This window comes from Ursus maritimus (assembly GCF_017311325.1).
Source record: "Ursus maritimus isolate PB19 chromosome X unlocalized genomic scaffold, ASM1731132v1 scaffold_X1, whole genome shotgun sequence".
Lineage (NCBI taxonomy): Eukaryota > Metazoa > Chordata > Mammalia > Carnivora > Ursidae > Ursus > Ursus maritimus.
Window position 1 is genome coordinate 38942387 of NW_024423319.1, and position 21257 is coordinate 38963643.

The 21257-nt window shown below is 40.4% G+C and overlaps 1 protein-coding gene across 1 annotated transcript in view; it reads left to right on the forward strand.

The window, feature by feature from the left end:
- The window catches only part of GUCY2F (guanylate cyclase 2F, retinal), a 122278-nt gene that overhangs the window by 11776 nt on the left and 89245 nt on the right, over positions 1 to 21257 (forward strand). Inside the window, 3 exon segments of the mRNA XM_008709304.2 lie at positions 12075 to 12429; positions 13789 to 13873; positions 17746 to 17842. Of these exon segments, the coding sequence (XP_008707526.1) occupies positions 12075 to 12429; positions 13789 to 13873; positions 17746 to 17842 (537 nt within the window).

A 21257-nucleotide genomic window follows, 5' to 3' on the forward strand; every position in this document is an offset into this window, starting at 1 on the left:
TTATAGGTGGAACTGTCTCCAGATAAAAAAAGGGAATGACATTTTCTTGTGCCTCTTTTTAAGAGTGAGGAAATCTTTCCCAGAAGCTCCTCAAGCAGACTTCTCTCCATACTTTCCTGATCACATTCATGTCTCATATGCATACCCAAATCAATAATTTAGAAAGAGGAACAAGACCACCATGATTGACTCTAGGGCTGCTGGAAAAAAGTGAACAGAATTGAGATTCTGTTAGCAGGGAACAAGGTAGGCAGGTAGGCAGCTGATTGTGTCTAACACTCGCATTCTCCATGATATTCTCCTTTATATCCACCCTTTATTTCTTTATCCTGTGGACTGCTTCTGCCTCTGAACAAATGATTCAGATAAAACTTAGGTTTAGTTTGATACCAAAGATTTTGCTGACTTTTGTTCTAACAAAAAAGTGACGAACAGAGATATTAACAGTGCCGATTTTGAACTTTATTGCTACTGAGATGTTTACAATAAACCTTTCTTTTAGGAGACACACACATGTTTAAAAACAAATGGCCAGTTTGGTCGAGAATTGCAAGAATCCCTCAAATTGCTAAGAATGGTTGTTCAAACCAGTTGTTTGGTGCATTTACAGGGAAGCAAAGAGATGGTGAATTTTTGTACTTTTAGCCAATGATACGGCACCACATAAATACAGACTAAGTCTTTTTACTTTAATCACGAAATTGAGAGAAGGAGAAAGGTTTGTGTGTGTGTGTGTGTGTGTGTATTGTACATACATATATATGAACAGATATTTTGGTACAAAAAAACTCAGACCTTCTGCTCTTAATATTTGATCCAATCTCTTTGTGCTTGTGGAAAACATAAGGTAATTAAGGCAAGAAAAAAAAGACACCATTATTTTCGTTGCTAGGCAGCCTGTACTCTGCTTTAGACAAGAAAATAGAGAAAGCTAAAACAAAGAATCTAGATCTTATAAAACAGCTTGTTTGGATGCATTTCCACCCCCACTTTGCAGGTGCCTAGGGTATACCCTCATAACCAAAGATTGAGAGAAGGATAAGACAATTATCTGGAGATTTCTGATAAGCAAAACTTCCCTTTACCTAAATTATTTTGCTAAATTCTTAAAGGCAGCTGGTATAGCAGAAAAAGCATATGATAAAGAGTTAGGCACACTTGGATTTGAGTCCCAGGATCTCACTCTTATTAGCTGTGTGTCCGTGGGCAAATTACTTACACTTTTTTGAGTCTCAGTTTTCCCATCTGTAAAATGGGTTAGTGATCTACATCTTCTAGGATTATTGCAAAGATTAAACAAAGTCACATGTGTAAGGTAACTAGCAGAATGTCTGGCTCACAGCTACCTTCCTTTCCACTTTTTTTTTCCATGGGGCCAGAATGACTTTATACGTACCATCTAAGTTACAATCTGATTTCAGCTCCCTCCTCTTGAAGTTTTCTGATTCCTGGCAGAAAATCTCTCAATAGTTTCAGCTTTCAAGATTATTTTCCTTTCAGAATTCCAAATGGTATTTTCTTAGATCAAATGATGTAGTGCATTGTTTGCTTGTCCCTGGGCTCCTGTTGTTTTTGCCCTGTTCAATCAACAGATCAACAATTATTTGCTGAGCACCTGCCATGCGTCATGCATTATGTTGAACTCCAGATAGAACAGTAAACAAGGCAAGATTTTTGTCAGTGGTGTGTTGGAGACAGTTTACAAAAGCTGATGGTGTGCACCTTTTCCCATTTCTGTGTTTAGTGGCATCATGTTGGTAGCGAGAAACCAGCCATCGGGAGTATTTACACCACAGAGATTGGTAAATGACACAAGTAAAAGCTATTTTCCTTCTCATGCAGTTGAACATTTACTAGCACATCTCTTGTTCCTGGTCTTATGGGGTGTAAATTCCAGTGAGAGAGACAGTTAGTAAATGAATAAACAAATGTATGAAAAACATGGTGGTATTTCTCTCTCGCCCAATAACTTCCAGTGGAGTTGAAATTTCTATGGAGTTGAAATTTCTATAGATAGGCTATATTGCCTATAGCAGAGGTTTGCAATCTCTTAATTTATGCCCTTACTTCTTTAAAAAGTAAAACCAAAGACTGTCAAAACGATATGTGCACATAGTTTTAAAGGATAAGAAACGCTAAAAAGTTTGTGTCAACAGCAAAGCAGTTCTGAGGCCTCCCTCCCACCTTTCATCAGATGCATCCACTTTCTTGTCTTTTAGCTCTTTATTTGGTATTTACCTCTGGGTTTGTAAATACCATACTGCTTCTAGTGTGTGTGTGTCTCTCTCTTTTGGTATCTCTTGATTAATTAATTAATTAATTATTGAAAGAGAGTGAGTGGGGAGGGGCAGAGAGAGAAGGAGAATCTCTCTTTTTTTTTTTATTATGCTATGTTAGTCACCATACAGTACATCTTTAGTCTTTGATGTAGTGTTCCATGATTCATTATTTGCATATAACACCCAGTGCTCATTACAACACATGCCCTCCCTAATACCTATCACTGGTCTACCCCTTCCGCTGCCCTCGAAACCCTCAGATTGCTTCCCAGAGTCCATAGTCTCTTATGGTTCATCTCCCCCTCTGATTTCTCCCCCTTCAGTTTTCCCTTCCCTCTCCTAATGTTCTCCGTGCTACTCCTTGCATTCCACATATGAATGAAACCATATGATAATTGTCTTTCTCTGCTTGACTTATTTCACTTAGCATAATCCCCACCAGTTCCATCCATGTCAATGCAAATGGTGGGTATTCACCCTTTCTGTTGGCTGAGTAATATTCCATTGTATATATGAACCACGTAGTCTTTATCCATCCATCTGTTGAAGAGCATCTTGGCTCTTTCCACTGTTTGGCTATTGTGAACACTGCTGCTATGAACATTAGGGTGCATGTGCCCCTTCTTTTCACTACATCTGTATCTTTGAGATAAATACCCAGTAGTGCAATTGCTGGGTCATAAGGTAGCTCTATAACTTTTTGAGGAACCTCCATACTGTTTTCCAAAGTGGCTGTACTAACTTGCATTCCCACCAACAGTGTAAGAGGGTTCGCCTTTCTCCACAGACTCTCCAACATTTGTTGTTTCCTGCCTTGTTAATTTTTGCCATTCTAACTGGTATAAGGTGGTATCTCAATGTGGCTTTGATTTGAATTTCCCTGATGGCTAATGATGTTGAACATTTTTTCATGTGTCTGTTAGCCATTCATATGTCTTCTTTGGAAAAGTGTCTGTTCATGTCTTCTGCTCATTTTTTGACTTATTTGTTTTTTGGGTGTTGAGTTTGAGAAGTTCTTTATAGATCTTGGATAACAGCCCTTTATCTGTAATGTCATTTGCAAATATCTTCTCCCATTCCGTGGGTTGCCTCATAGTTTTGATGACTGTTTCCTTTGCTGTGCAAAGGATTTTTATCCTGATGAAGTCCCAAAGGTTCATTTTTGCTTTTGTTTCCCTTGCCTTTGGAAACGTGTCATGAAAGAAGTTTCTGTGGCTGGTGTTGAAGAGGTTACTGCCTATGTTGTCCTCTAGGATTTTGATGGATTCCTGTCTCACATTGAGGTTTTTCATCGATTTAATCTTTGTGTATGGTGTAAGAGAATGGTCGAGTTTCATTCTTCTGTATATAGCTGTCCAATTTTCCCAGCACCATTTATTGAAGAAACTGTCTTTTTTCCATTGGATATTTTTTCCTGATTTGTCGAAGATTAATTGACTGCAGAGTTGAGGGTCCATTTCTGGAGACTCTATTCTGTTCCACTGATCAATGTGTCTGTTTCTGTGCCAATACCATGCTGTCTTGGTGATCACAGCTTTGTAATATATCATGAAATCAGGCAACGTGATGCCCCCAGCTTTGTTTTTTTTTTCTTTTGAAGATTTGTTTTTTTTAAAGATTATTTATTTGAAAGAGAGAGAGAGAGCAACAGTGTGGGGGGGAGGGACACAGGGAGAGGGAGAGAGTCTTAAGCAGACTCTGTGCTGAGCACCGAGCCTGATGAAGGGCTTAACCTCATGAGTTTGAGATCAGGGCCTGAGCCGAAGCCAGGATTTGGATGGTTAACCAGCTGAGCCACCCAGGTGCCCCATAGAGAGAATCTTCAGCAGACTCTACACTGAGCATGGAGCCTGACACAGGACTTGACCTCACGACCCTGAGATCATGCATGACCTGAGCCAAATTCAACAGTCAGATGCTTAGCAGACTGAGCCACCCAGGCACCTCTTGACTAATCTATTTTAGATGTTTTTTGTTGACTTTCTATTATGGTTGAGGATTTTTAGTTCTTATATACTCCCTTATGCTCCTTCAAACCTTCAATATAGATATGCCACAATTTTTAGTTAAATTCATATTTGGTATTTTTAATATTATACCTATCTAAATATCATTGATTGCTGATCCATGTGGTATATTATGGTAACAATCCATTCTCTGTGTAACTTTTGATTTTTTACTGGGGTTAATAATTGCATTATTTTTGAATTTGTTTACCTTAATTTGAATTTTGAAGTCTTTCTACACTGTCTGATAAAGCTGTAGAATTCTCACAAAACAATTTTATACATGGTAAAAATCCCTTATCAATTTCATTTGTTTTTCCTGAGGCTCTCTGTCCTCTTGTTCCAATCTAAACTTAATGCTCTCTAAATCTTCTGCACGACTGTTATGCTAAGTTCTCCTTTTTCATCACCCTGGAAGGTCCCTTTCTCTTTTTTTTCTGTGCTGAATCCACTATTCCATGAACCTTGTGACTCCCATTCCCCCCCCTAACCCCAGTTTACTCTTGTTTTGGTGGAGCACATTCTCTAGTGAAAAAGGTCCATGGAAGGTAAACTTTTGAAATTCTGCATGTCTGAGAGTCATTCTTCTATCTTCATTATTGGTTGATAGTTTGAGTATAAAAATCTAGGTTAAAAAATCATTTTCCCTAGGGCATCTGGCTGGCTGTTGGAGGAGCATGTGACTCTTGAACTCGGGGTTGTGAGTTCGAGCCCCGAGTTGGGTGTAAAGATTACTTAAAACCAATCAATCAAATAAAATAAAATCATTTTCCCTTAGCACTTTGAGGACATGGCACATTGTCTTCTTATTTCCATTGTTGGTATTGACAACTCTAATGCCATTGTTATTCCTGGAGTCTTTGAGGCACTCTTTTCACTCCTCCCCATTTCCCCCGGAAGCTTTTAAGATTATCTCATTATTCTTGATGTTAGGAAATTTCATGATGTTGTCTGGGTCCTTGACATATATTATGCAGTATCTATTGTGAGGCCTTTTAATCTCATTCCACCTGGGAAATGTTTGTATATTATTTATTTGATAATTTTCTCAACAACATTGTCTTTGTTCTCTCTGGAAATGCTATTAGTTGTTTATAAGGTTGTCTGGGTTGATTTTTTAATTGTCTAATTATTTCTCTTGTATCATCCGTATTTTTGTTATAAATTACTCTTCTTAAAAGAGCTTCTCAATTTTGCATTCTCTCTCACTGATTTAAAAATTTTTTTCCTATCATATTGTTAATTTCCAAGAATTGGTGCTTGTTGTTTGATTATTCTATTTTAATGGCATCTTGCTTTTGTTTTGTAAATATGGTATTTTCTCTTATTTCTCAGAAAATATTCATTGCACTTTCTTTAAAGTTTTTTTTTTCTGCTGTCTGTGTTTTTCTCCATTTCTAATTTTTCATGCTTCTTTGTTTTGGTCTTTCTTTTTCATGTTGGAAGCTTTCCCTAACTCTCTGGTGATCCTGGTTGTCCATATTTAAGAATGAAGCTCTAAGAGATAGATTTGAAGGTATATGTACATCATGTGTTTGTTGACCAGTGGGCTTCAGCATAGAGAAATTGGTTAAAGACTGCTGGAGTTTTTTGTCAATATCTGTAGATCTTCCCTCTTGGGCTACACTTTCTTCAGGGAAGAATACTTCCATCTTCTTGGGAGTCATAATCCTGGTTGTCACTATTCTAGGAGTCATGTCGGAGGAGGGGGGAAGGAGACTGGGACTCTCATTATTAAGTATAAAGATTTTAACTTCATCACTCTTTTTTGTGGCCCATCTAATTTTTACCTTCCTTTGGATTAAGTGTCCCAGCTCCAGAGCTGCTCTGAATCGATTTAACCTATTTCCAGCAGTGTCTGGTTCTCCTCAATGGAGGTGGGGATGGCAAATGTCTGATCACTCCTTACAGGGACATTCAAAGGGCCTCCTTTAAAATTCTGCCTCATTCCCACTTCCATAGTACTTGGTACCTCTAATTCCTCAGCCTTTCTGCGATTCTTAGGGGGAAAATCTGCTTGTTGCTTACCAACATTCCCCTCTTCAGATACTTAAGTTTAATTGCCCCCCACTCTGCTAAATCAGTTACCACTTTCCATCTTCATATTCTGTCAGCCAGAGTTACAGACATCCCCTATTACTAACAAATATGGAGGGTTGGTGTTTCAGTTCCTTGTTCTCCTTGTTTGGGAGTGATATTTGAGAGGAGGAGGAGAGTGAGGAAAAAAATCTTGATCTCACTGTCCTCAATCAGGAAGTCATGAAGGAAAAAAAGAAGTTACAGAAAAGTTATTGGTGGACCTAGTACAGTCAGTTAATTGATTTAGCACGTATTTATTAAGCTTAGGTGTAACATGGTGGTTAAGAGAATGGGCTTTGAAGGCAGAGTGCTGTACATTTACTCAAGCTCTCTGTATCTTCTTTTCATTATTTTAAGTTGGGAGTAATAACAGTGCTTACCTCATGGAGTTGTTGTAAGGATTAAATGGGTTAATACACATAAAGAGCTTGCCTGGCACCTAATAACCCCTCAATAAATGTTTATTATTAGTGGTATTAATGTTGTTGTTCTTTTTATTATTACTATGGGCTAGGTACTCTGCAGGTGATATCATGGAGAACAAAACAGAAATAAGGTCTTTCCCCAATGAAGGGGAACAATTTTACCATTTCAGGGTGCTAAGAACACTGGGTCTAAAGTTGGGACTTTTAGGGGCACCTGGTGGGCTTAGTTGGTGGAGTGTGCAATTCTTGATCTCAGGGTTGTGAGTTCAGGCCTCACGTTGGGTGTAGAGATTACTTACAAATAAAAAATCTTAAAATAAAGTAAAATAAAATTGGGATTTTTTACTAATTGGTCACAAATTCAAGACTGGGATAAAATATTTGACAGCTATGCTTCCAGGATGATATTACTAGAGCTCTGTGTTCCTCTTCTGAAATGCAAATAATAGCAGTTCTCATGTATCAGTGCTTACTCTGTGCCAGGTAATTAACATAAATGGTCTCATCAGATCCGTAGATCAAACCTACAAATTAGGTATTATTATCTCTACTTTACGGATGATGAAACAGGCTCACGGTAACTTTTCCAAGGTCATACAGCTGTTGGCAAGTGGCAGAGCTGGGATTCCAATACTAATCTGCTATTAGAACCTGACCATTTAACCACACATTAACCTTAAAAAAATTATACCATGTCCCATGTCCAATGCTTTATTCAAAGTAGTATTACTAAGTGACTAATACTTTGATTTGAACGGGTTTTTCAGATGACTTTCCTCTAACATAGAAGGTGCTAGGGCTTTTTGAGGACCCGTGAAAAGAGAACAATAAATCAAGGGTACCTGAGTGGCTCAGTCAGTTGGGTGTCTGCCTTTGGCTCAGGTCATGGTCTTGGGGTCCTGGGATAGAGCTCTGCATTGGGCTCCCTGCTCTGCAGGGAGTCTGCTCCTCCCTCTCCTTCTGCCTCTCTCCCACCCTCATGCTCTCTCTCTGTCTCAAATAGGTAAATAAAATCTTTTTAAAAAAGAGAGAACAATTAATCAGAATGGAGAGATTGGGGGTGGGGAGCAGGTGACAAACTTCCTAATTTAGTCTCAGGATGATTGGGCAAGGATTATCACTTTGTACCTTTAAATTTTGACTTCTGAAATAATGTTTTAGTGCCTGCATCCTTTACTTTTGCTGTCTTCCCAATGCTTATTTTCAGGAAAATGCTACTGGCTACAAATGCATATTGCTGGAACACACATTTGGGATAATTTTTCCAAATGTGGCCTTATTTGCCTAAGCAAAGGAAATCCTCTGGATTTCTCAGCAAGCCCAGAGGGGACCTGAAGCACCTGGCACCCATTGCTTTCTATTACCTTAAATATAGGTGCCTGGCAGGGGGATAGCAGGCTGCAGGGGATGTGGTTAGGGCTGAAGCATTCTAGGATGGGACCCAACAGACACTTGTCAGGAAAGGTTACCTGCAGCTTACAGTGGCTACAATTGTCTTTGTACATCGTTCTATAAAAAATAAAAGGATCAATCTATAAAAAATAAGGGTGTTGTGTTCATGAGTATCATATCAAACAGATTGGGTTATTAGCCATCTCTTGGCTAAGTCCAAGGGTTGAGATCATGCATTGTTGGAGGTACCACCTTGAATAACAGGAATTTGATTACCATCTGGTTTCTTGATCTCTGCACGTGCCTGGCTTTTTGTTCAAAAGTGATATTGCCATTTTGTCCTTCAAATGATGCTTTCTGACCCAGGTATGTTTCAATGTATGCTTCTAAGGACAAAATGCTTTGGAAGCCAGTTTTGTGTCTTGCAAGCACAGTAAATCTGAACTGATGATAGTCAACTTAACAACAGCATGAACCATTAAATTGAACAAATTTGAAAATCACTGCTCCTGACCCAGACCTTGTTTTCTTGGATACCAAGCTCCAAGAAGCCTAGGGTAGAGCTAGCTAAATTTGCTGAATAACAAACAATCAATTGTCATTCATTTATTCATAATTCATTCAATCAGGTTCAGGTCTATGAAGCAGGCAAAACTAATAGACTGAGTCATGAGTCGGTTCACCATTCTGGGCTGTGATGTCAACAAGGTCATCCACCTGACAGAAACTCCTGCCAATCCCATCGTGCTTCTTCGGAGTTGTAGTCAGAAGTGGGGACAGAGGTTGTGGAGAGGGCCTTTTCTTCCCTCGCCCTACCTTCTACCTCTTCTTTCTCTCGTTATTTGCAGCAGCTGCAGCTGGAGACCTTTTGTGACCAATGCTCACACAGTGTGCTTTTGACTTATGGGAAGGGGCAATTTCTACTGCTGAAGGGCACAGTGGGTGAAACAGCAACAAAACCCAGCTGGAACACAAATCCAAGCCCTCACAGCGAGAGAGGGCCACTATGACAGTTCTTTTGCAACCTAATGCTATTGCTACAGCTATGCTCTTTCCTTTAGCTTCGGGTCCCTCTACCATATTTTTGTAGCTCTGTGTGTGTGTGTATGTGTGTGTGTATGTGTGTGTGTGCATGCGTTTGTGCACATGCACACGTGTAGTGTGTGTGTGTGTGTGTGCACGTGCACATGTGTGTGCTATGTGGGGAAGGCTGGAGAATCCTGAAAAACAGGCTTCAGGTTTGGAGAGTGGCTGTCAGTCAGCTCTAACAGGGGTCACTCCAAGAACACAAAGGGCAGCATAGCCTGGCTAGCTGGAAACCCTGCAAGATGGGTCAACTCAGAGTTGAGAGTATTGTTTTTTAATAGTTTCAATCTTTGCTTTTGGCTGTAGGTAGATACAGTCTCTTTCCCAGAAGGCTCTGTGCCTTTCAAAACAGAATACTAGCATTTTCTCTGCTTTCAGGGGCTTGCTGCCCTGTAGTTTTTTTTTTTTACTCATTTGTTTTACTAGTATTGATTTTATATTCCACCTTCCAGCCTTAACTTATTGTCATAACCTACCAAAGCCCCAGAAAACAGGCAGGCTCTCACAGAAATCCTGAAAACAATTAAGTGGAACATCTGAGACAGTCAAATGGGAGAGTTAGTGAAAGCCTTTTAAGGGACCTCAGTGTGTCCTTGGCAACTAAGAATGGATGCACATGCCATCCATTCACCATGCCTCTTTCTACAGTGCGTGTTAAGGCAGGGCGGTGGATAGAGATCATTGGACAAATACTCAGGGGACTGAAGTGTTGATTTCTGCCCTGCTCTTAGTTAGTTCTGTTATCTGGGGCAAGGTTTTTGGCCCGAACCATTGCAAAAATGGAGCCGGTCTTAACAAAAATGGGGAAGACTCATTATAGATGAAGCAGGAAGATTTGAGGTGAAAATCAGGAGCTCGATTTTGGGTACATTGAAATCCAACATCCATGTAGAGATATCAGAGTAGGTAGTTGACTTATGAGTCTGGAATTTAGGAAACAGGTCTGAGCTCGAAGTATAAATCTGAGATTTATGGCATAGATGTGATATTTAAAGCCATGAGGCCAGGAGATATCCAACGGAGTGAGTGTTGCTAGAGAAGAGGACTAAGGATTGAGATGTTTAACTGTCTCATGTTAAAAGATCAGAGAGGTGAAGGGGAAAAAAAACATATACAGTCCAAATGGAAATGTCTGTGAGCTAAATTTGGTCCCTGTAGTAGACCAAGTGTTGAGAAATTTCACAGGAGTTCATGCCTAAAGAAAGACCACAGGTAACACCTATCTCAATAAAAAATGCTAAACTAAGAAACAGAAAACCTGGGTTCTAGTCCTGATTTTATGCCCAGGTGAGTGACTTTGACAAGTTGCTGAACTACTCTGCGCCTCCCTTACATGTCTAAAGAGAGAGAGAGCTAGACCAGATGATCTCCAAGGTTTAGACATTCATGGTTCTAGACATTTTAGAGGAGAAGAAACTGAAGCCCAGGGAGAGGGGAAGAGACGATAGGTCAGTGTGTCTTCTTCTTCTTTACTGTTGTTTTAAATCCTGTATGTGTATTAGAATACCTGGGGCGCTTTTAGTGATAGTGATTACTAGGTCACGAACCTAAAAGATCTCATTTTGTTGGTCTGTGTTGGGTTTGGCATTGGTATTTTTGACACTCCTTGGGTAATTGACAACCCACTGCTCTGTATACAGGGCATGGCAGTGTCTTGCTAGCTGCTACTACACCTCTCTGCATCTTGACTCGTTTTTCCAACACAAAAATGATGTACTTAATTTTAAACTCTTTTATTCAGATGAGGGTTGTTACAGGAAGATAGCTTTCTAGACCTGGTAAAACCAAAGTAGCAAGTATCAGCTTTCTCTGAAGCTCAGTAAAATGGCATGACCATAGCTTTCTTGAACTCCATCCTAGAGGTGAAATGTTATGGAAAACCATGAAGCCACGGCCTGGGGGTGGGGGGAGGGGGGAGGAGGGAAGGATTGTTCTCTCTTCCTCCCTACCTTTTTGGAATAGATACAAGTTTGTTCCAAAACCAAATTTACTAGGTTAATAAGCAGTACATCAGGCATAGTACACCAATGTTTTTGCTTTTACTGTATTTATATAGCAGGCAGAGTCATGCTATCCACCGTAGAAGACTTACTGCTTTATGGTGGCTTCTCACCAAAGCTTTGCCGCTTTGGACACCAACAGGATATAGGATTTCTTGATCAAAATCCACATCCTCCATATATTACAACATTTGGCTCTGTCTTTGGGGGTATGTATGTGTCAGTATGCATGTTTGCATGTGTATGTGTGGGGTTGTGTGTTTCAAACTGTATTTTAGTGTTCCACTTTCTCCAGGGAGCACGTGTTTAGGAGAAGAGCCATTTTGGACGAAGACAGGACACAGGCATGGACTGGAGACACATTATTTACAGCCTTACCACACTCACCTGCCATTCTAGTAGTGCCAGCAAAATGATTTTACCATGCATAATGCACCGGTAATTAACCTGGTAAATTTCCTTTGAGTGCCTCTTGTCTATTCCATGCTTGTTTTTTTAATGCCCTTTATAACTCTAAATGACTTTCTTAGTTTAGGAGCATAAAAATATATTGTGTATGACTTGGTTTGCTCATAAAATTGTCATATTTGATATATTTAAAGATGTGAAGGCCTGGGGGAGAAAAACAAAAAAATTCAGGGGACAAACCAAGCAAGTCCTCAGAAACAATTGTTTTTTTCCTCTGGGTCTTCATAGCTCTCCTCCACTCATACGTGCAGCCCATAATAATGAACACGGGCTTGGAATACACTCTGAGATTGCTCTAGGGCGACCAGGGCTCAAGATAATTGTAATTTTTAAAAATAGGTTTCACCGTTGTTTGGAACCATCTACAATTCAATTTACTTTATCGCACAAGCCATGAATAATGCTATGAAAGAAAATGGACGGACTAGTGCTGCCAGCCTGGTTCAGCATTCCAGAAACATGCAATTCTATGGATTCAACCAGTTGATAAGGACAGATTCAAATGGAAATGGAATTGCAGAATATGTAATCCTGGACACCAACTGGAAAGAATGGGAACTCCACAGTACTTATACCGTGGACATGGAAACAGAGCTGCTGCGGTTCGGAGGGACCCCCATTCACTTCCCTGGTGGCAGGCCCCCTCGAGCAGATGCAAAATGCTGGTTTGCAGAAGGGAAGATCTGTCAAGGAGGTAAGGAATGGAAAATCACTGGTAGTCAATTTGGCTTAGCGTGGGTTACAAGGGAACCTCTTTAAGGGAAAGCGTATTTTCACATTGGAACACTCATAGAATCAGGCATTTGCATTCAGGGGAGATAAACATCTTGGCATTCCAGGTAGTTAATTTAAAATAATGAGGACAATGAGAGGTACTTTGCAGCCTTGGATAATCATCCACAATTTAAAAGCCACCCCCACTGATTTTCAAAATGATCCCACTCCCAAAGAGGTTACTCTAAGAAGAGGAAGGCATGAGTCTTCTCCTTGGTCTATTGTCGACTATGACCTGTGATCATTTTCCCTGCTAGAAAGATCACCTGTCTTTCCCTTGATGTATCCAAATCCTGTCAGGTCGACCCACAGAGATACCATTTCTATACACTCTTTTCTCTGAACTCCCGTTGAGCTAAAAGTCTGTACCTCACAGCTTAGCACAAAATTGCTTTTCAATTGTTTCTTGCGTATTGATTGCGCCTCCCCCTCCAAAACACAGTACTCCTTTAGGGCAGGGACCGTAGTTAATAATTCTTATGCACTCCCCCAACCAACACAGTTGGCGTCCAATAAATACGGGGAGTTTGATTGACTGATGGAACTCCTCTAGCTTGAGGAAGAGTGGAAACTCCATCAAATCTCTGAGAGCCAGAGAGGAACTTTGGAAGGATCCATATTATTCCTCTGTGAGTGTACAACACACCCTTCTAAAACCAAATGCATCTCTTTGAAATGGACTTTAATTTCTAGTTTGCTTGAGCGTGACATACCCAAATACCTTGACATTAGCATCATCATATATTTCCTTCTGAAATCTTAGTAATCCGTCAAGATGTTAAGGTTTTCTAGAGGCTAATTTACATCTCGATGAAACCCTAATTATCAAAACCAGACTCACCCTTGAAGGACAAGGTAACTCACAAAGTCTCTGGGCTCCGGTGAATTTAAAAGGTCTTTTATTTTATGAAGGTGACATAACACTCTTCACAGGTGAGATAACATATTTATTCTCAAGAACTCTATTGCCATCCAACTTAAATTAAGGTACTCAAAGTTTTCCATTCGTGGACTTTTTCCTCCAAAGCAACATCCGGGTCAGCCTTAATTCATGTGATTTGTTATTGTCAGAGTGGTGAGTGGTTTTGCTTCAGAACGGTGAAATTGCTTTCTGTGTCCATAAAGTCAACAAGACATACTGTGCTGTAGAAAAATGGAATTAAGTTAGGTAGATGTGGCTTGATTTTAGACTCACCAGAAAGCATGAGGAGCCGCTCTGTGGTGCCCTTTATTTACAGCCTCTCTCTGATAATGCCATTCTTCCTCTTGCTCTCTACAGGCATTGACCCTGCCTTTGCTGTGACGGTCTGCCTTGCTTTGCTTATGGCCCTGCTGTCTATTAATGGATTTGCTTACTTTATAAGGTACATTTTTGTTCTCTTTGGATATAAAAATACAAGCCCATAATAGCCTTGTTAATATTTATTTCCAGGAAGTCATGTTTCAGTACAATTTCCTCATTACATGACCCACTGATTTTCTGTTTTCCATAGCAGTTTACTGTCCCTACTGGCCCCATTTAGAGTGAAGTGTTTTCCTGATGCCAAGAATAACTTCCTCAGCTGTGTTGTCAGTGTTGTTGCCTGTGAGTAGATTTGGCTTGCCACATTATCATGAAATAAGAGAACTAGTACTTTAGAGCCTGTGTACTCCCTATCTGTGCTCCCTTTTTCACTGGCAGAGTCTCTGCTACCCACCTCTTTCCCCAAATGGCATGGACTAGTAGAAAATAGAATTGGGATATTTTAACCAGTTCCAAGAGTTAGTCAGACTTTGGCAAGAATCCAGGACATGAGAATAATGGTACTAGTTCACAGGATTGTAGCACGGATTATTAAATAAACTGAAGTAAGTAAAACACCTAAAATAATACCTGACTCATAGTAAGTGCTCAACAAGTGGTAAAGTCTCACCTCCTTCCCAGGCACATGGGATTCTCTTGCCGATTATTGGGAGCCCAGAATCCTCACTTTGACACTCATACTTTTTGCCTTGGGTATTATACTTCAGATTCACACTGTCCTTCTTCCTTGCACAAAAGCTATCCTAGCTAATCATCAACATCATCATTATCATCATGTCCTTGTCTTTCTCCCTGAGATCCCATAAGAGGTGACCAACTACTCTGATGAACAAATTCAGGATCAGGGATAAATGGCTGAAGATGGCTTTATAAGATGCTTCTTTTTCATAATCTTTGCATTTTAACGGTTGAAACTTCCCCATATTAAGATGATTTGGGGAAAGTAAAAAATGAAATCAACCACGACCCTCCCACTTTACCCTTTCCATCTTGCTAACCACACCTTTATTATTTCTTTGTAAGAGTGGTCCTGACAAAAATATGACATGAACTTGGTGGGGAATGGAGTGGAGCTCCTTTGGCAAGTTCTGAGAAAAAATGTCCAGAGTGTATTAAGCAGCTGTGTAAATTTGGAAAAGACACTAAACCTCTCTCGGCCAGAATTTTCTCATTTGTAAAATGAAGGGATTGGATTAAGTGGTCTTTAAGAGCCCTTCCAGCTCTGATGTTCTAACGAGTCTGTGAAATCTTGGCTTGAAACTCTAACAGGTGGTACTCTTAGCGTTTAGTATGTTGGTATCTCCGGGAAAAACCACTACTATTCAATCTTCTCATATTAGAAACCTGATAAAGCCATACAGAGTGGTGGGTAGCTTGTGAATTGTTAAAATACACTTGACAAAGATGTTAGTTCAAAGGAGGTTTTTCTTTTTAATTTCTGCGACTGTGACATACTCCTGCTCAGAACAGAAATTTAATGTATTGAGTTTAGCTGCTGCTAAAGGCCGAAGTATTGAGTTAACATTAGATGTTTAGTGAAAATAAATATCATCCAATCAGAAAGCTCCCCTCTCTAGGGAGATTTGAAGAGTAATAGGCTCTGGCTGCCTAATGCCAAAACATCCCATGGCAAGGTTAAAAATGGAGTCACTCAGCTGCTTAGGTTACTTGTCAACCTCCCGCTTCGCCCTCCACCCCACCCATGACTGTCCTCAGTGGTCTATCCCATGGAAAGGACTGGTTCTTTTGGCTTAGGCTGAGCTCAATCTGCAATTCCTGGGAAGGCAAGGAAAAAAGTCTGTAAAATGGTGAAGGGGGGTTTGTTTGGACTTTGTGGGCTTAAGGGCCAAGAAGGCTGGAGAGGGACATGATTGGAGAGGGACATGATTGGAGAGGAAAATGAGTTTGAGACAATTGGTACTTCAAGTGGTCACTGAAAACGCAGAGGTGGGAGAGAGGCACATTATTTCCCAGAGTCACTTGGTCCTTGGGTCTTCAGCTAACAAAGCACAAAAGATACCCCCTCTTTGCTGCTTGCCTCCCTCTCTCTGCCCACCACGGCTGCAATCAGAAGAACTGAGTGTCTGATGAGTTTCTGTAATAGATGGTGATTACTTGCAGGAGAGTGACTCTCTGTTCCTTCCTTTTCTCTGTGTTTTGATTGTTTAAGTTTCTTTTTTTCCCAGAAAGAAAGACGTGCAAAGAACCCAACCACCCCAAAACAAAGGATTCTTTGAACTCCTCCTTTCTCTCGACTCTGAACCAGATTGCCTTGCCTTTCTATAAAGCTCTCCAGTGCTTTGTAAAACTAATGATGATAATGATAATAATGAGCTCTTATACTTTCATGGTGCTTCATGCTTTTCAGAGCACTTTCACATATATTATCGCATTTGATTTTCAAAACAACTCTAAAAAGCGGGTAACGCAGGAACCATTATCCTGCTAGACAGATGAGGACACGGGGGCAGGAAGAGGTTAAATTATTTATCTAAGGTCATCTGGCTAATTAATGACAGAATCTGCACTACACCCCAGGTCTCTGGACTGAGAGTCCAGTTCTCTTTCTACTAGAGTGTGTAGCATGGTTATTTTTACAGGTGTGCCTGCTTTAAGACAATTCACCACACATATGAAACGGATAAGTTAGGGAGTGATGCTTTACTTTGCCAAAAGATTCATGTGCTCTACCCAAGAATTCACTACAGGGCTCTTTTAATTTTCTCTGCAGGGCAGCAGCTCCCACAGTGATAAGGGACATATTTGTTGGCAGACAATTAGAAACACATTAATTGTTTGTTTACAAACCAGTGGAATCACTGAGACAAACGGACTGTGTTGCTGGTGCTTAAAGCTACAGTGACATCGCAGACTTGCTTACAGCAACTTGACAAAGCATTTTGATTCAGTGGTTGTTTTCCCCACTCTGGCACGGCTTTAATACATTCCGCAGGGTGACCATTAAGGCGTTGTGGAAAAAGCGAAGCCAAACTGTAGCTGTCAGCGTCCCCAAGACAAAACGGAACAAAACAACCACGCAGACTAAATCCAAGGTATCCTTCAGGTCCTCGAGTTGCCTGGTCGGCTCAGCTGAGATGGCCTACCTGGCTGTGCGGGTAGACATCAAAAACTTCTGTGTGTCTAGTAATTGATTCGTAGGAAATAATTACATTTGCTGCAAATTAATGGGCATGTTTGAAGAGAATCGGGTTTAAACTGTGTCTGTGTAATGCTCAGACAAGAGACCAATTCAGTAAAAGAAAAAAAAAAAACTCAGTCAGCCCACTTGTTTGGAATCATGTAGACAAAGCAACCAACTGATTGAATTTTTCCACTTTTCAACCTGTTGCTTTGGCAACGCATAGATGCTACTTCGCAAGACAAGTGGTCTTGTGGGCAGAAATCTGGGCCTGCCGCCAGGGTCCAAGGATTGGAGCCCCAGCTCTGCCTCGGGCTAGGGGAATCTCACAATTTGCTTAATTTTGTTTTGTTTCTTTAATGTGTTTTTGTGTCTATAAAATGGAGATACATGCTTCTTGGCATGGGTATTATTAGAATATATACTGTGGCATATGAGAAAGGGTGGTAAGTTCTTTACAAGTATTACAAGGTGCTGTTTTGAATGTTCTCTTGATAAGGGATCACCATTTTATTAGTCTGCCTTACTGTCCCCGTGCAGCACCCTCACCCTTCCCCTTTGGTGCCTCTTCAATAGTATCTTCATTTTTCTCTTTTGGTCTCTGTAACTCTGCAAGTCGTGAGAACTGGGGTTGCTATTTCTCTTTGCTGTGGGTACTAAGGTAAAGATCTATGTGTGGTTAGTCCCCCCACATTATCTTGTATATTTTAAAACTTCTATCATGGGGCAAATTTATCCTGGGTTTGCAAAATACCCAGCCCCCATGTGACCCTCTGATTTTACACTTGTTTCAGGCATCGTATAAATAAAATCCAGTTGATTAAAGGACCCAACAGAATTCTACTGACTTTGGAGGATGTGACGTTTATCAATCCCCACTTTGGCAGTAAGGTAAGGAGCACCCCCTTCTCTTGCTTCACTGTCTAATATGGTATCCACAAGCCACAAATGACTACTGAGCACTTAACATGTAGCAAGTCTGGGGGCACCTGGGTGGCTCAGTCAGTTAAGCGTCTGACTCTTGATGTCGGCTCAGGTCATGATCTCAGTGTGGTGAGGTTGAGCCCCGTGTTGGGCTCCGCACTCAGTGTGGAGTCTGCTTGAGGTTCTCTCTCTCCCTCCCTCTCTGCCCCTCCCCCCACTCACACTCTCTCGGTCCCTGTCTCTCTCTCTCACATAAATAAATAAGTAAATAAATAAATCTTTTTAAAGAAAAACGTGGTGAGTCTGAATTGAGATGTGCTGTAAGAGTAAAATACACCCTGGATTTAGAATACTTAGTACAAAAACATGTAAAATGTCTCATTAAACTAAAAAAACATATTAATTACATGTCAAAATGATAATGCTTTGGATGTAGTGGGTTAAATAAAGCATATCATTAAAATTAATCTCACCTGCTTTTTACATTTTTGAACGTGACTACTAGAAAGCTTAAAATATATGTGTGGCTCAGGTTACAGTTCTAGTGGATAGTGCTGTCTTAGAACAGTTTTGTGAAAGTGATACAGTGCCCTTTGACCAATAAGGTAGCTTTGACTTCGTATAGCCCTTCTTTAGTATATCTGAACTCCACATTTGATTGCTGATTCCTCAAGGGCAGAGGTACAGTTTCTCTTAATGTTAGCCCATAGCCCCTGACCTCGTGCAGATAGTGTAATAGGTGCTCATAAAAGTTTGGTGAATGAATCAATCTGTGAAAAATCGGTTGAATGTCCCTGGGTGTTCTGTTCTGATGATGATTATGTTACAACTGGTGCTCTTCACTGAATGCCTGTCCTGGCCCTGGGCTAGGCTTTGTGAGAGATGGCACAGAGTCCCTGCCTTCAAAGAGATTATAGGTAAAGTCAGACAGGCTAATTATACCACACAAGAGAGCTGATAGCTGCCATATTGCATAAAAGACACTAGAAATATGGTAAATGTCAGAGGAGACTTATCAGTGGAAGAAACTTTTTTTAGAGACCCAGCACTAAAGCTGGGTCTTAAACAAGGATGGATAGGATTTGTCTAGGTCACAGGTCACAAACTGGTAACCACTTTTGTTTGACATTTATAGTTATAAAAAATAGTAGCCAGAATTTTGAAATCGGGACATTGCACATAAAAACTTGGATATCTAGGCATTTTTAATTTTTTTTATTTCCTTATTTTTTAAAAAAGATTTTATTTATTTATTTGACACACACACGCAGAGAGAGAGAGAGAGAGAGAGAGAGAGAAAGCACACAAGCAGGGGGAGCAGCAGGAAGAGGAAGAGGGAGAGGGAGAAGCAGGCTCCCCACCGAGCAGGGAGCCTGATGTGGGGCTTGATCCCCAGGACCCTCAGATCATGACCTGAGCCAAAGGCAGACACTTAACCTACTGAGCCACCCAGACGCCCCTCTGGGTGTTTTTTTAAAGGTTGGAATATCTGTCAGCCTTGGGTATCATCGTGGCAACTGGTCGGGACTTAGTAGTAGTTGCCCTTTTCAGAAGAAGCATGCACTCTGCAGTTTGACTCAGTTCCTATTACTCTCTACTGTTTTATATTCAGCCTATGTCACCAATTTATATTTACCTTCCTGACCCCTATAGGCAGAGAAAACAGCATAAACAAAAGCTTGGAAAAAAGAAAGTGTGGGGAAGAGTTTTGTCAACTGTAGCAGTAATGGGAGAGGATGCCCCTTTGTGCCCAGTTTATGTGGCCAACATAAAGACATTCATTTTTGCAAGTTCTAATACAGTGGTAGCAGGATGTAAGGAGAGAATGCAAGCACATCATATTTGTCCTCCATAAGCTACTTGTAGCTACTTTTGCTAAACCAGTGTACCAGATCTGAGAATTAACGATCTTTGTGACCAAACTGATCATTTGCCTAAATGTGGTACTGAAAGGTACACTTGAACTAGTTGGCTGGGTGGCGATGGGTTTACATGGCAATACTCTGTGCAGCTGGAATCAGATGAAATGTTCAGCTGTTTAGTTTAATTCTCAATGACAACCCTGACTCTTATTTGTTTAAATCATCAATTTTTTTTGTAAGGTTGATATCATATTCCTGGAAATGTACTGCTGAATGCCAAAATTATCACTGTGGCTGAAAGCTACATTCCACCCTCATGCCATAAAAACGTATTGATGTTAGTCTCTAGTTGTGAAACCACCAGAGGACCCTGGGACTCACTCTGGGTGGTAGAATTTGTCTGGATTTGCCATACCCCATATGCCTTGTATGAAATTTCCCATCTTAATCAAAAGGGGCAGATACTGATCTGAAGCAACCCCAAGAGATAACCCGATACTAAGAAAACAAGTATTTAATTCTATGGCAACGTATTTTATCCAGAAATGGGTAATCAGTAATAAAAGCAGATGATTAGAAGTCGTTGTTCAAATGTAGTAATGTTTACTAAAATTTTGGTCAAGAGCAATAAACCTGTTTTTTAAAATCCTACTTCTGTGGTGGTATCCATGTCAAAATGACAGTTCATGACGATTGTCTCGATATTTTGGCTCTCAAGTGTCAAAACAACAAACACAGATCAATTTCGGGCTGAATTAACCCTCTCTTGCACAGGCTTTGCAATAGTGCGGTCAAGTGTGCCTAAGCCCCACCTGTGCCTGCTCTCTCTCCTACTGAGACACAAAATGTGTTTGGGTTTCATACGGGATCTCAGAAAATCACCAAAAATAACAGAATAGTGCTACCTTCAGATGAACAAAGTACCTAAGTTTTTAAAATCTTGTTCATGATAATAGATCCTTTCTTTCACTTGTGCATACATTTTGACATAATGAGAGTTAAAAAAAAACCCCAGTAATCACTTTTCACTGCATGAGTGAGAAAAATGAAGAGCAACAGGGATTGATAGCCTCATAGGGAATGTTTCTTTTATTTTTTACTATTTTGGCCCTGGTGGAAAAGGATGGCATTATTCTAGAACATAGCTCTTGGCCTCCAGATCCCTTTTGGCATTTGGCTTGTATCAGAGTTTCTGATGGGAAAAGGTAGGGGAAGCATACATTTTCCTTAATTGTTATGTAGTCACAAACTTGCAGCTGGCTGTGTCTAATCAGTCAAGAAGCCAAGCCAAGAATTCCATCCAAATGGAATGTCTGAAAGTGTAAACTCTTGGTGAATATAAAATTAATTCAGTCTAGAAAAATTGGCAGGTCAGTAGAAGCCAGGTCAGGAAAGGAAGTTTTTAGAAGAAAGTAAAGCTGAAGCCCAAATGTATGTGGATTTTGGCAGATTCTCTTGCTCTCTCCTGTGCCCCTTCCCGGAGAGGTCTATGTCTCAACATACAGATCTAGGTGCTCCTG